We start from the raw sequence: 16217 nt of genomic DNA, 5'->3' as shown, positions 1-16217 counted from the left end.
TGCAAGCAGAGAGCTTGAAAACTGGGTGATATTCATGCAGAAAGTTTTTAGTGCATAAGTTTACTTTTTTCTTTTCCCCCAACACTGCAAGGGTGAATTGACACCTGCATTAAGGCTCGGTTTAGGATTTCCTCCTTTCTGCTCCGTTTTTGGAGAACAGAAACTGACATAATTTTAGGTTAATTTTAGATGTGACCGGTATCGTGGCATCAGCATCTCCTTTTCCTTTTGATGCAGAGTTTTTGACTATTACATTCCTAGGTGGTTGTTTTCACCAACTGATGGCACGTAGGCAGAATTACTGCACAACACTGCATATAATTGCAAAGTGCTAAAAATAAAGGGGAAAAAATTCAGATTGCAAGTGTTTCTTTTTTAAAAATTTATTTTTTACTATATTTCTATAGCTCCAACGCACTGGCAGTTCAAAATGGCTGTTATGCGGCTGCATCCTTCCTTGGATTTTGTGAACCGAACTTGAATCACCATAGAGTTCTCTGGTGATCCCAGCTCTGTTCAGTAGCTCTCTCAGAGCTTTATGTATCACTGCCCATAACCCATTCACTGAAATGAGGTTGTCTACATTGGTGGCAAGTGGTCCATCTGTTTAGTTTCTTTCCTTTGTTTTGTTTTTCTGATGGAATAAGGCCGATTTCACATCTACCTCAGAACCAGCGAAGGTTCCGTCACCGATCCGGTGGAAAATACCGGAAGAAAAGATCTGCATGCAGCGCTTTTCCTTCTGTCCAAAAACGGCGCGGAAAGCAGGCGGAATCCCTTACAGTCAATAGGGTCCATCTGGTGCTGTGCGTAAGGATTCCCCGGTTTGTGCGTAAGGATTCCCCGGTTTGTGCGTAAGGATTCCCCGGTTTGTGCGTGAGGATTCCCCGGTTTGTGCGTGAGGATTCCCCGGTTTGTGCGTGAGGATTCCCCGGTTTGTGCGTGAGGATTCCCCGGTTTGTGCGTGAGGATTCCCCGGTTTGTGCGTGAGGATTCCCCGGTTTGTGCGTGAGGATTCCCCGGTTTGTGCGTGAGGATTCCCCGGTTTGTGCGTGAGGATTCCCCGGTTTGTGCGTGAGGATTCCCCTGCTTGTGCGTGAGGATTCCCCTGCTTGTGCGTGAGGATTCCCCTGCTTGTGCGTGAGGATTCCCCTGCTTGTGCGTGAGGATTCCCCTGCTTGTGCGTGAGGATTCCCCGGCTTGTGCGTGAGGATTCCCCGGCTTGTGCGTGAGGATTCCCCGGCTTGTGCGTGAGGATTCCCCGGCTTGTGCGTGAGGATTCCCCGGCTTGTGCGTGAGGATTCCCCGGCTTGTGCGTGGGGATTCCCCGGCTTGTGCGTGGGGATTCCCCGGCTTGTGCGTGGGGATTCCCCGGCTTGTGCGTGGGGATTCCCCGGCTTGTGCGTGGGGATTCCCCGGCTTGTGCGTGGGGATTCCCCGGCTTGTGCGTGGGGATTCCCCGGCTTGTGCGTGGGGATTCCCCTTTCCTGCCCCCTGAGCAGAGCAGGAAAGTGGAATCCACACCGCAGATGTGGAACCACCCTAACATAACATAATATCCTATTTGTCAAAAGTAGCAGATTGGAACAGAACCTCAACCCAACTTACAACTCAAGAAAATCGCAATAATACCCGTGGCAACATTTCTCTATCAATTATAATGTATAACAAAAATAGTGTGACAAAAATATTAAAACGTAAATATTCCAAAATATTAATGATTTGTCTATTTACGAATACAGTATCTCATATATAATCAGTGGAAAAGCCTTCTCAGAACAACTTTCTGTACATTAATGCCTTTACAATTCATGATCAATGAGCGTCCACCATAAAGGAATGCTTTTCATGCTGACCTCATGGCTGGAGAATCCTTTGAAGATTTACTACGGACTTTGCTGATTTATTATTCTCCACTTACGTTGCTGCTTTATCCTCTCTTCAGCTCGGTCATATTTTTGTGCTTTAGTTCAAGTGGTGTCCGCCGCGCCGTTTGAATTACTGCACAATTGGTGGCTGATGTCTCCTGACATCCCAAGAAGACTCGTAATCCTCCCCCTAAACAAAATGCTCTCTTAAACTCTTGAAAAGCCTTTAGAGCTATTGTGTAATTATAACGTATTCCACGGGGGCAACTTCCAGTTCGTCAAGCAGGTAGTGAAATTTAATATCCAAAACATAAAGGTCATCATTGCTCATGATAAATGTACTATGATTGTTCTCATCTTCAAAGAAATAGAAAAAGGAAACTCCTTCTCCTGTTATTGTACGCAATAAAAATGGGCATCATTATCCTAAAAATGGTTTTCAGAATAGGAGTTTTTTTGCCTTTTAATTCATTTAGACACAATTTTTTTTTTAAATCACTTTTCTCCTTGACAAGGCGAGTAGAAATCTATATTCTTATATCTTTAATTTTTTTTTATTTTTTTTTGTGAGTAAGCAAAGCTTTATGGGAAAAAAATTAAAATTAAAAAAAAAATTTGGGAAAGTATTAAAAATTTTTTTTTTAAATTCCTTTTATATTGTTAATATTGAGCATTCAGGAACATGAATTGTTTGTTTTATTGCACTTTTAATTACTGTAGCAAAAAAGGCAAAATCTACAGAAAAATATAGAATACATTTAGGATATTTATCACAGTTTCCATGGAAGTTTTTTAGTTGCCCATCTTTTTTATTTTTTTATTTTTAATAATGTGTTTGCTTTTCAGTTTTAGTTTTCCCATTAAGAAATCTCTACGGTAAGGGCCCGGTAGCCTTTGACCCCTGCATCAATTGTTACAGTAGATCTGCAAGTGGTGGCCAAGACCTATAATCATTGGCATGTAATCAATGGGTCTGATAATGAATAGGCTCCAAATAAAAGTAATGACCCTGTTTTCTCCAGTGGTTTTTTTTTGCCTCCAGAGTTGAATGAAGATGAATGAATGTATTAGTAATTTGTATTTATTACCGTTGTCCACGCTCATTATCAAAATTAACTAGTTTCTGGGTTTAGCCTGTGTTTTTTTCTATACTTAAAGCTGTGTTTTGTGAGCCTGCTTGATCAGTTTTTGGTCATCAAGAAATATCAAAAAGGGTATAAAATATTTGTTAACATACAAAGATTTTTTTCACCATTTTAGAATTATGAAATGTATCTGTAGCGCATCTAGATAATTCCCTGTATTGATAAACTGAAACTATGACCAGCATCCACGGATAAGTCACTCCTCCTCCTTAGATCATCTTTAAATACATAATAAGCTGGGGGGGGGGGGTTTAACTCAAATCGAACAGTACACTTATACACATCTGGGTAATTTTCAAATAAGGGAGATGGAACTATTCCATTTCCCTTATTTGCATATTACCCATAGGCGCGTGAATTGCCTTACAAGTGTCTTCACTCACCTTCTAGGTGTTCTCCCTAAGGAGAAAAGATAGCGTTCCTGGCCCACGTTACAGGCCTCCTGCTAGCCAAGCCAGAAACTTACTGCACGCTGAGCGCTTAGTCAGACGAGTGATTTTTTTTTTTTTTGTCCATGTGCCTATGTGTGCAAAAAAAATGTGCTTTGCGCATGTTCAAAACTGAGCTATTGTGCCAATTGCTTTCAATAGAGCCGGCGTTACTGCCACCTCATTGAAAGCAATGGGAGCGGATCGCTACTTCCTGCTGCGGCTGTGACAGCTGCAGCAGGAGATTGCTTGGATTTGAAACACCTGGATGCTGTCACAAGCCAGGGATTTCACCTTGTCGTTGATGGGGCCGGCGGCAGCAGCACCAAGCCCATTGAAAACGTACAGAGTAGATCGCGATCCTTTCTCACAGCTCAGCCATTTAATGAATGGCTGAGCATTGCCTCTGATTGGACATAGTGCTTAGCCAATCAGAACCGGCGCTTTCTAGAGGCGGGGATTTTTAACTCCCTGGCCAGGAAAAGATGCTTCAGAAGAGTGCTTGGGAGCCAGAATGAAGACGCGGTGGAGCTGTACTGCATCGGAGAGATGATGTTTATATATATATTTTTGTTTTCTCAAGCAGTTTGGGTTTATTTTCAGGGAAGGGCTTATATTTCAAGCACTTCCCCGAAAATCACTGCGGGGGCTGCCTGCATTCTGTTACTTTCAATGAGGCGACAGCAGGGCCAGCCCCATTGAAAGCAGTGGGAGAACATCACGATCCTCTGCCACAGCTGTGGCAGGGGATTTTTTCGGCCCTGTGCGGAGTCCCGTCATCACTGAACACTTGCAGTGCTGTCACAGTGTTTAGGGATGAGGTGACTCTCCGCGGGAATTCTTTACGCGCAGCGCGGACCTTGCCGGCGCACGCATCTCCCATCTTTTGCAGGTGTAAAGATTTTGCGCCAGTAAAAAAATAGACATGTGAGCACTGCATAAGAAACCAATGCTTCTAATAGATGTCCTATTTTGGCGCACATAGGCATGCGCAAAAAAACGCTCATCTGACTTTGCCCTGATGATGTAGAAAATAACATGAACATCCTCAGAAAAAGCTGCAGCTCTCCTACTAATTGAATGCATATAATGACTTATCCTTGTAGATGTGAAGTCATTCATGCATTTGACACTTTTTAAATTATTTTCCGTTTTATATTTTTTTCCAGCAGATTGTTTGCTACAATTTGTTTTGTATTTTATCTCTCGAATCCTACAGAATTGTTATCACCATTTTTAGACGGATGAGAGAAAAAATGTACTTGTGTGTCTTTAAAAATAGCAGAAATTACATTTTATTTAATCACTACATCAGTTACACACAGAGGCCTAATTATGCAACAGCAACTGGTGCTTACTAGGACTACTAAACATTTGGAGCCCTTAAAGGCCCTTTCAGACGGGCGTATGCTAGGTGCTACCGAAATTCCCAGTCACAGCTTGCATCAAACAGCAGATATTGCATATCCTATATTCGTTCATGAAACAGACCGGAATAGGACATGCAATAACATATAGATCTCTCATTCATATAGATAGAAAGGTGGATGGATGGATAGATGTGTGTGTGGATATGGATGGATGGATGGATAGATGTGTGTGTGGATATGGATGGGTGTGTGTGTGTGTGTGTGTGTGTGTGTGTGGGTGGATATGGATGGATGGATGGATGGGTGGGTGGGTGGGTGTGTGTGTGTGTGTGTGTGTGTGTGTGTGTGTGTGTGTGTGTGTGGATATGGATGGATGGGTGGGTGGGTGTGTGTGTGTGTGTGTGTGTGTGTGTCTGTGTGTGTGTGTGTGTATATATATAGTTAGTGTGTGTATGTATGTATGTATATATATATGTGTGTGTGGATATAGATAGATATAGCTAGATATAGATAGATATGGATGGGTGTGTGTGTGGATCTCTCTCTCTCTCTCTATCTATCTATCTATCTATCTATCTATCTATCTATATATTAGTTATATCTATGAGAGAGATTGATTTATAGAAGTAATATGGAAAAGCACTCATGTGAACAGCACCTCTTGCTATAATGGTCTGTGTGTTGTCTGTGTTGACAGCACATGGATGGGATATACTCCCCTCTGTATGGCTGCTTAGAGTATATTCACACGCTGCAGATTGGTTGCAGACCTTTTTGTGCCTGTCTTCACCTGATTGGAGCTTGCAGAAGCCCATGCACATGTTGCACAAACCGCTACATTCACATTTATGGAACAGGTTTTTCAGCCACCCAAATATCTGCAACGAGCGCTGCTTATATGTCAGGAACCGCTAACGTCCTTCACACGCAGGGAAATGTTTTTGGAGAGCCTCAGTCCCGGAGAGATCTGATATAAAGTGTTGGGAATCCTATTAAAGAACACAAAGTATACATTCATATATTGGCATATTTACAAACTAGATTCTCCTGGCCCTTTTATGCAAGAAAAAATGCTGCAAAAATTTGTGGCAAAAATGGTGAAAACCTTCTCTCCCCAGCCTGACTGTCAGCCGCTGCTATTCTGCAAGACCCTTTAATTCCAGCAGGAGATACTAATGCTTGTGGAATACCCGGCTGTATTTCTGTTCTGTCCACATTCCATTAAACGTCCCGCAATCCAGAGACAATAGCTCTACCTATATCATGTATATTTCTCGAGGAGATCCAGGGAAATTGTCTTCTGCTCTCCATCCTTCTCCTCCTTCTTTGTTTCCACTCTGCTAATCAAATGCACATTACATTTATTCTAGTAAAAGTGTAAACCATAGAAAATTTGACAAGATAGATGTGTAAATTATCACTCTGACAGAACTAATGATGCACTCCAAGCACCTTCTGTTTTCCAGCACTTGGCGAGCGACTTCATTAAATATGCAATGGCCGTTTGGTGGCTGCTCACAAGTTGGTTGCTTTCCTTGTGGAATTGCTGTATTTCCTGAGGTGGATGAGCAGGCAGGCACGTTGGCTGCCGGACGCCCCGCTGCGGCTCTGATGTACTCCATCTTGTTTGTGCAGTTGTTTGAAGTATTTTCAGGACAATTGCATCTATAACCACAGGACATGTTCCCTGCAGCTATATTGTAGACAGCAGTAAGAGAAAAGCAGGCAGATTATGTTCTGCCTTTCATCTACCTATAATAATTCAGCCTCTGAGAACTGGAAACAATGCCGAGACTCATTTATTAGATGGAAGATTAACATTAAAACACATCATGACTCGTTTGTACGGGTAACAATCAGCCCAATAAATAAGAGCTTTATCAGTTTAGACAGATATTAGAATGCTTCTTGTATCGTGATTTTTTTTTTTTTTAAGGACCGTTCACACTTACGGAATATTCCGCTGGGATGCAGCGGAATTTGCCACTGCGGAATTCTGCACCAAGTTCCACAGGGCTAACAGCAGAATTGCAGACCGATTTAAGCAATTTTCATTCCGCATCGAAGTCTGCACGGAGGCATGCAGAATGCGCTACTACTTGCAGTGCGGAATGTGGGAAAGTTGCACCGTGAGAAAGGTCCCTGTGTTTTGGATCTGCATGTTAATTGCACATCTGAAATGCGCTGAATGAAAACTACATGCAGTTTACTGTGAAATGAGGCGGATTTGCAGTGCAGAGTTCCAAAAATTGGCTTTTATAGGTGTAGGGCATTAAAATTGGATGCTTCACCTATGGAAGTAGAGCGACTGATAGCTGCATAGCGGAACCACAGCGGTTCACAGTAATGTGGGCGTGCGGTTTTCAGACATTGTTTATGATGTGCAATTAAGATGCACAGAACGCTGTAAAAAACATGATAAAACTGATACAAAAGCCATACGGAAACACAGCCATAACTATTAATTAGCTATTAGATGGATCGCTTGATCGAAATACTGGATTAAAGGAGTGTAACTGTACATGTCATTATCATAGAAGTGTGTGTGTGTGTGTGTGTGTATGTGTATATATATATATTAGTGTGTATTTGTGTGTATATTTGAGAGATCATTTTGGGGGGGCTTGTTGAGTTTTTAGGGTTATAATGTGGCATTTAAGATGAAAATTGCTATTAGCAGTAGTGCAGTCAGGAATCGTAAAACAATATTGTTTTTTCCCCAAGAAATATCAAATATAGTAATTTTCTTTTAACTCTTTGCAACCCGCTTTCTCTTTGGCTGCATGTATCGCTATAGCGACATGGTGACTGTGGCCGAGATCAAAGATCATGGTATTGCAAAGCTACATTTCAGCCCAGTGAAACTGAATGCAGTTGGCTTTTAAGTCTTAAGTTACTGCAACCCAGCGGTTGCAAAAAAGATCCCAACCTGGTTAGTTCTGATGTATCATCGTGGGACGACGATCATTGGTCACGCTACGTGTGCTGCAGTCAAAGTTACCATGAAGTCTTAAAGGGGTTGTCCCGCGGCAGCAAGTGGGGTTCAGCACTTCTGTATGGCCATATTAATGCACTTTGTAATATACATCGTGCATTAATTATGAGCCATACAGAAGTTATTCACTTACCTGCTCCGTTGCTGGCGTCCTCGTCTCCATGGTGCCGTCTAACGCTGTCTTCTCCTTCCATTTAGATGCGCTTGCGCTGTGCGGTCTTCTGCTGTGTTCAATGGAGCCGCTCCGGCGTGCTTGCGCTGCCGAGGTCTTCTGCGCATGCGCAGACCAGCTCTCCGGTGCGAGCACGCCGGAGCAGCTCCATTGAACACAGCAGAAGACCGCACAGCGCAAGCGCGTCTAAATGGAAGGGGAAGACCGTATTAGACGGCACCATGGAGACGAGGACGCCAGCAACGGAGCAGGTACGTATATAACTTCTGTATGGCTCATATTTAATGCACGATGTACATTACAAAGTTATACAGAAGTGCATAACCCCACTTGCTCCCGCGGGACAACCCCTTTAACCTAAAGTTGAAGCATCTTCTTTAGTGTAACTTGTACTTGTTGAAATGAAATAATGAAAGGGACACTAACTTCTCAAACAGCTTGTTCTATGTGCAGTGTGATATACAACAAGACTGCAAATATACTTTTTCCATGAGTTTTTGTATTGAAAAATCCTTCTAAAGTGCTGGCCACTAGGGGTCTCCCTTCCTCCTAACTTGCTGCCTGCTCTCAAATGACTGATTATAGACACTAGGAGGTTAGAACAGGAAAGTAGACACACACACTGCCTCAAAGCTAATAGTCAACTATTTACGGTGTTTTAGCTACACAAATCACATCTCCATTACTCGCTATTTTATGTATGTTATAGACATTTAGTGATCAGAGTTTGCAGTTCTCTGCACAGTATATAGAACACAGCACAACAGCAGAGTCCTCCCACCAGACCTTAGAGGATTGAGAACCAGAACACTGCAGAGGTGGTAATGGGGAAGAGTACAGGGATACAAGTCATATAATCTACATAAATAGGCTTACTTCCCATATACCTACATGACCGTTTATTGTGAAAGATAATCTGAAACATTAAGAAGACTTGAAGGTATAATCAACTTTCCAAATATATCCTTTGCCCCTTTTCCATTAGAAGGTGAGGCATCTGTAGTAATAGTGCAGTCTGCAGTGCTATTGTTGAATATATACTGCGCTCCTGATGGACCCCCTTATAAGGAATGAATGCTATATATAGATATATAGCTATATAGATATATATTAGTGGTCAGTAAATTAGCATCCTCCACACTATAAAGTCAGATTGCTTCTGCATGACTTTACAGCTGTGGTGCTAACTCTATACCCGTCCCTTTTTTTTCACCCTTCAAACTTGCTTGTCTTTGCCTGGACGGGGTCTGCTTAGGTCAAATGGGTGGTTTCCACTGCTCACACATAAGGGATGCCATTAGATATAATTAGCAGTCTGAAAGCACCCATTGGGAGTGGGTGGTGGGGACCGCCCACTTGACACTGTGACAACTCCGTGAGCCCGTCCTAGGAAAAGCCCATCAGAGAGTAAGGAGGTAAGTATGGAGGAAAGGAATGGGTCAGTGGGTGGGGGGGATAAGTCGGTGGGATCACAGCTGCAGAGCTATGCAGCCAGCCCCACAGGTCCTTATAAAATAAAATCAAAACCTAATGAATGCCACGTTAGCATTAATATTACTCTGTCAGCTCTTTGCATAAAAACACAAAGAAAACCTAAAGTGTACCAATTATAAGGTAATGATATTCATCACGATGTGTTACAAAACTAATCCGTTATTATCATGACGGTTCCTGTAAGAAACTGAAGTCCTAAATGCCCGCATGATCAGAGCGCCAGAAAGTATTGAGCAGTCAGCTTATGCCAGTAATAAGGGAAGGAAATAGAAAAATAGTCCTGACCGTTTAGGTACCCGATGTAACTTTTGCCTTTTTGTTGTGTTAAGTGGGATTTGCCCTTCTGAAATGTCTTGAATCCACTGGAGACTTTACTTGAAGACGGCGATTCGACTTTTTTTTTTTTCCTCTGTGCGTGTTTTTATTTTTAAACAGATCATTAGATTAAGATTTTAGTTCTTTGGAAATAAATGTGGTTACCATTTCATTATTTGCTAAGCAACCCATAATCCCCGCCTAAGCCTCATCTACATTTTGCAGTTTGCAGAGAAAGCAGGCGATGCTGAATGCAGTCTTCCTTTGGGAATACACCGAACTTAATGAGCTTGATAGTCTGGTGGGCTCAATAAATCAAATAAAGGAAAACATTTCTCATTTCTGAATAAAAGCATTTATCACCCCGTGTTTATTCATTCATGGTCATAAGATTGATTGGCTTCTTGTATCATGAATGTATACCGAAGCATTTTATTTTATTTCCCCCCCCCCCCCCCCTTTTTTTTTTTTCTTCCTGTCCCTTCTTGTCTTCTAGTGGGCAAGTTACGAAAGCAGTGGCTGAAGGACAGCATTTCACACGTCGGAATTGGAATGCTCCAATCTGTCAAGAATTACATCGATCCCAACAATATCTTCGGAAGCCGAAACCTTTTATAAAGAAAGCTCTATCTGTAATTCTGTCTTTGCGTCAAAATATTTTAATACTCCACAGAGATCCCAGTGAAATCGGCTCGGTCCAAGGAGGTGGAAGCCGGAATGAAATATGCGACGAAGTGAGAGAACAAAAAAATCCTCATGTTTGATCAAATGTCCTTTTTTTTTTTTGTCCGATACAATGTTTTAGGAAGATTCTTGCTAAGAATTGGACTTGGCAGCCCGTATTAGGGGGAGGAAGGGGGACAGCTGCACTTTTGCCGACTGCTCTTGACCCTCCAGACATATGTTACATTAACGTGCCCTCGGTTGTCATGGCTTGAAAATTCACTTTGTCTCAGCCGGCCAGAAATGCATAGCATGCTGCCGTTTTTAGAGCAAATGGCAATTTCTTAAGCTAGTCAAGCAAGACGTTGATTTATCCGAATATGTTTTTGCTGCACAAGGCCAATTTTTTGGAGAGTAAATAGTTGACGTTGTAAGAGGTTCTGTCAGGATCGGCTGCAGAAATGCTAAAAAAAATTGTGCTTCCTAAATAAGATTAACCACAACTAAATAAGCTACATAAATATATAAATACTTACGGCTCCCTTTTTTAAAAAAAAAAGTTATTTTACAGTAAAAGGATAAAAAGTGTAGTTCTAGATTGCTCTAATGGTGGCGCCTTTTTTCGGAGTATGAGTCGGTGACTGACTGTTGTGAGAACCCTCTTTTACTGGATGTTGATTTTTTTTTTATATATATATTTTTTTTTGTACCGCTTTTTAGTATAAAGAGAAGATTTGCAATGAGTAAAAACATTGAGACAGGTGGAAGGAAATAGGTTGGCTATTTTGAGAACAAAAGTGAGAGCAACATCCCCTCCCTGTCCAATACCCTTGCTGGCACATAGGCCGCCCTTCTGTACTACCTACTTAGTGATAAAGGCTTTTCATAACAATCTGCAGATAGGATGCACAAAGCGGCTGGTCCTCATTTCCTTGTCGGAGGGTGGCAGCTGCTCTGTGCAAAAGCATCCCTATCGAGAGACAAAGTCTGATGCTTGGAAGTGTCTGCAGAAACAGCTGTTCTCCCTGCCTCCTATGAGCTCGTCTCCTGGGAAGAAAACTGCATTAACACGATCAAGCTTTACGAAAGCTCTTCCTGTGTCTTGAAGGGTTTTTTTTTTTTTTCTTGAGGATTCATCTCTGATGCATTAAATATTTAAACAGCTTTTGCATTTTTTTTCTAGCGGCATATAAAAGTGGAACATATGCCGCCTCACTCATATCACTCAAATTTGGCTGTTGAGGACTCATTTCAAGGCATGTTCATTCTCGCTCTACCGTTAGTTCAATGGGGCCCGTTGGAGTTCTGTTGTAATGATGGGATTCTACTCTTTAACCCTTTCACTATGAGCAGTGAGCTGGTTAAAAAACCAAATCCTGATCTAGCCATACTTTTTGTACAGAGATTCTAACATCTTCATATTGTATGTTCACTACAGAATTTGACATAAAAATTAATGCTTTCACCCAAATGGCCTTGATGTCTTTATTTCATATTGGTAGTTTTGTCAGGCCTAAAGGTTTTATGGCCGCCATTTATTTATTTTCTTGTTGTGTTGGACTTTTATTTAAATAGAATAGGACCCAAGGTTAGCAATAGACCAGTTTACCATTGTGTTTTATTAGATTGATGCGGATGTGGAAATCGGTGATGTCATCTAGCATCATTTCATGTCCAAATTTTTATAGCAAATCTATACCTATCCAATGCCTCCTTTTGTCTCGACCTGCAAAATTACAGCTTCTGTTTGATTGAGAGAGACCTTTTGGGGTTTTTGTAGCACTCATTTCTGGAAATGACTTGTAATGTGTCTGTAGCTCAGTGCAGTATAACTGGTGTGCATCATTTCACATTCTAGACTAAGTCGAGGGAAGAAAATGACGAAATACAGTGGCTTTAATTCTGCATCAGTGGGATCTGATAGCAAATTATTCGATATTCTGCATTATCGGACAACCATGGAAAAGCACTTTATGCTTACAAAGGGTAAACTAGGCTGAAAAAAATCCAATGTAAAATGTTAGATCCTTGTGATTTTTGGACTTTTCATAGAGTCCAAAATACTATAAATATCTTTATAGTATTGGGAATTCCAACACTGTTCTGTTGAGCACATTGGGTAAATGTTAAGTCAAAGAAGAAAAAGTGAACCTTTGTGTTAATGACGTCTCTAAGAGGTAATTGTCAAAAGGCATTTCTATTAGAGTTAGGATTGTCAGTGTTGGTTTCACAGGTGCTTTGCTCATTAAATAAATGCATGCAAAGCTTGGTTACTGGCAAATCTGTTCTCAGGAGAGATTGGTTAGTGTGAGCCAATAGTTGACTCGATGCAACTAATTTTTAGAAGACTTGTTAGATATGTGGAAAGCTGGCAAAGGTTACAAAAGCATTGCTAAAGACCTGAGTGTACATCAATCCATGGTTAGACAAATTACCTACAGATGGAGAAAATTCAGGATTGTTACACTGGACGAATGTTGGGCAAACTATGCCGGGCACTCGTCCCTGTGTGTACTCGATCACATGCTGCTGCACAGGAGCGTATATCGCTGGCTCGCTCTGCAGAAAGGCAGTGTGGCTGGAGGGTATTTCTCTCCTCACTTTCCACTGCCCCTCTCCATTTCCTTTATCAGTGACCGTTCAGTACTGAACAGCTGCTGTTTACACTGAAAGATCATCGTTCAGATCATCATTTAAGCTGCATAAAATCCTGAACGATGATCGTTCTGCGTAAACAGCCATTCAGTACTGAATGGCCGCTGTGTTAAGTGAATGTAGAGGGCAGGTGAGAGCCAGTGATACTCGCTCCTGTGCATGCATGGGAGCGAGTACACACAGAGACGAGTGTCGGGCATTGTTGGCCCGACATTCGTCCAGTGTAAATGGGCCTTTACTGTCACTAGCAGTGAGGGTTATGTTAAGGTCACTTCAAGAACACAATGGTCAATCTTAAAAGAGGTAAGGGATAATTCATGTGTATCCGTAAAAGATCTACTTCAAATAGGTCTACAAACTGCACAAACCTGTGTCTAACGGTACATTTACACTGCAAAAATGATCGCTCAAAAGATGGCTTTTGAGCGATCATTTTGCATAAACTACTGCTTGGCACTAATGTGTGTGAGCCCCCAGGAGTTGTAATCAGGAAACAGACCTCCTGCTGTTTCCTGATTACTTTCGCTTTGATCTGCCAGTGGGACTGGTAGCTCAGAACAGCTGATACAATGTTATCAGCTGTAATCAGCTCTCCGCAGGCAGAGCACAGCGTGCGGTCCTGCTTATCAGCTGTTCTGCTGAACAATGATTTTCAAGCAGAACTGAAAACCTTCGTTCAGCTGAACAGTGAAAGATGGGCACATTTAGACACAACGGTTATCACTCAAGGCGGCTTTTGAGCGAATTTTGAGCAATAATCGTTGTCTAAATGGCCCTTAAGTGTCTACTGTTAGAATACGGTCACTGAAAGCGGCCATATATTCAGTGATATACTGATGCAAGATGGCAGGCACATACACCACTTATCCCTCAACACGCAGACAGCCAGACTGCTAATGGAGGAGCAGGTAACACATGTGCAGGATACTAAGGAGCAGACACTCACAAACCCTCCTTATATTTGGTGTGGAGTGACTGCTTACTGTTTATTCCCACACAAGAGTAGATACAGCGAGGCAGACCACCTGATACGTGTAGTGCACCATGCAGACTTACAACCTTTTAGTGACTCCATATTTGAATCCAGAAATGGCAAACAAAGTTCATGGCAGCATGCGATCTATATGTATAACGCAATCTTTATTCCTCCATACTTCAATAAAATGGCGACGTTTCGACCGAGTGTTGGTCTTTATCAATCTCCAAACACATAATGGCATACACCCAAATATATAGTGGAAACGCATATCCCAAAACTTTCTACAGCTGTATACAGCAACTACAACTCAACCCAGGTATCAGCTGTATATAATGTCTGAAATAATTTAATTAACAATACATGTTAAAAACAATGCGCCGTGAATTTGCATGAATTGAGGTTTTTCCGTGATCAAGTCCCGAGCTTAATTACCCTTTTTTGTCCTTTCACATGGCTATGTGTGATATTTTAGCAAAAAAAATATTTTACAGCCCCCGGAATCCCTCATTCGGAATGACTCAAAATGCCTAAATAGGGGCACCTGTAAGCTTTTCCCAGCGTTGGCCGCTGCTAAGCTACCTAGCCTTCCCTTTTTTCCCAGCTCCCATAGAAGTCTATGGGAGCTGCCAGCGTTTATCGGTCGAAAGGGAGAACCAGAACTATCTTTTTACCCAGCGTATAATAGCAGGCGTGGATTTTGGTCGCGTATGTTCTATTTTTTGCAACGCATTTACGCGCTACAAATTCACCCATATAAATAAAGGCATTGAAAACCAATGCCTCAGATGGTCGCGTATATCGGCCAGCCATGAAAACATGCCTACATAGCCGCGTATATACGATCGTGTGAATAAAGCCTAACTGTGAAGCATGGTGGAGGGAGCATCATGGTAATGGGCTCCCTCCACCATGATACTTTGTTCATCATGGTAATGGGCTACCTCCTCCATACTTTGTTGCCTCAGATCCTGAATGACTTGTGATCATTGTTGGAACAATGAATTTTAAGGTATATCAAAATATTTTATTAGAGAATGTATGAGTAGCAGTCTCTGACCTAAAAAGATGTGTGCTGCAAAAAGACAATGAGCCAAAGGACAATAGTAAATCAACTGAGGAACAGCTCAAAAATAAGATTCGTGTTTTTTCAAGATGCTGTGGCATGACCTGAAGAGGGCTGTAGATGCAAGGCATCCTAGAAATAGTAATAGGCTGAAATACATTTACAAGGAGGAATGGTCCAAAATTCAACAGGACGTTAAATTCAAGGGTTCACTTGTTGCTTTTTTTCCCTGCACTGTTGATGTTTTCTCAGATTCTAATTATTGTTTAGATGACAATCGGACCACATTTTTAGTAATTAGTGCTAAATTCCAGGTAATTCCAAAGGGTACACTTTTTTGGCAAATATCCAGTAGCAGTAATTATCCTAAATTCCTCAGTTGGTTACACAGCTGGAAGGTCTTACTCCTGAGTCCTGTACTTTCTTCATGATGCCTTTTGATAATTTCTTTCTTTAAATTAGAGTCTTCCTGGAGTTTGTTACTTCAGTCTTAGAGCTCTGCAGCGGACCATGGAGATTATGCCTTTGGGACACAGTTCACTTTGAGCTGTAAATATCGGCAGGTCACTTTGTGAAAACAGGACCACTAGAGCCCTGCACTTACATGCTTACATATGTTATGATTGGGGCTGTCACTTCAGACTCCTTCATCTGTGACCACACATTTGTTGATGGACCTCTACATGACTTTTTTGCTAATGCCCTTTAATTAGTACCCCGTTCACAGAAAGAGTGCCCTAAAAAACCTAAATCTTTGTTATAACTCTAAAATCTCTGGGCTATGGACTAATAACACACACTTTTTTGGTATCCTGTTTGTCTGTTTGTTTATCTAGGTAGGCCACACTTTAGTCTTTCCAGAATTGGATGGAAATAAAAAAAATCCAGAAAGATGGAAGTGTTAGTCATATACCTTTTTAGTATATATTGGTAATGACAGCCTGAGCACCCAGAGATCCCCAAGATGCAATCCCGGTTGCCCAATTTTACATTCCCACACTTAAATTCAACCTCAGATGTTGAGCAGAGCTATATCAAATTATATTGTCAGAGCCCAGAACAAACCATGG

The 16217-nt window shown here is 41.7% G+C and overlaps 1 protein-coding gene across 2 annotated transcripts in view; it reads left to right on the top strand.

Moving 5' to 3' along the window:
* Positions 1-11921, top strand: part of AGPS (alkylglycerone phosphate synthase) — a 187333-nt gene extending 175412 nt beyond the window's left edge. The window contains exon 20 of one of the 2 annotated variants that reach the window (XM_066575785.1): positions 10284-11921. In XM_066575785.1, the coding sequence (XP_066431882.1) occupies positions 10284-10405 (122 nt within the window). In that variant the 3' untranslated portion in view covers positions 10406-11921. Of the gene's footprint in view, positions 1-2714; positions 2883-10283 lie in introns of those variants that run through there. The other variant, XM_066575786.1, reaches the window with a different exon arrangement.
* The last annotated feature ends 4296 nt before the right edge of the window (positions 11922-16217 follow it).

This window comes from Eleutherodactylus coqui, chromosome 8 (genome assembly GCF_035609145.1).
Source record: "Eleutherodactylus coqui strain aEleCoq1 chromosome 8, aEleCoq1.hap1, whole genome shotgun sequence".
NCBI lineage: Eukaryota > Metazoa > Chordata > Amphibia > Anura > Eleutherodactylidae > Eleutherodactylus > Eleutherodactylus coqui.
Note: the sequence above shows the minus strand (reverse complement) of the source record. Positions and strands in the feature narration are given on the sequence as shown.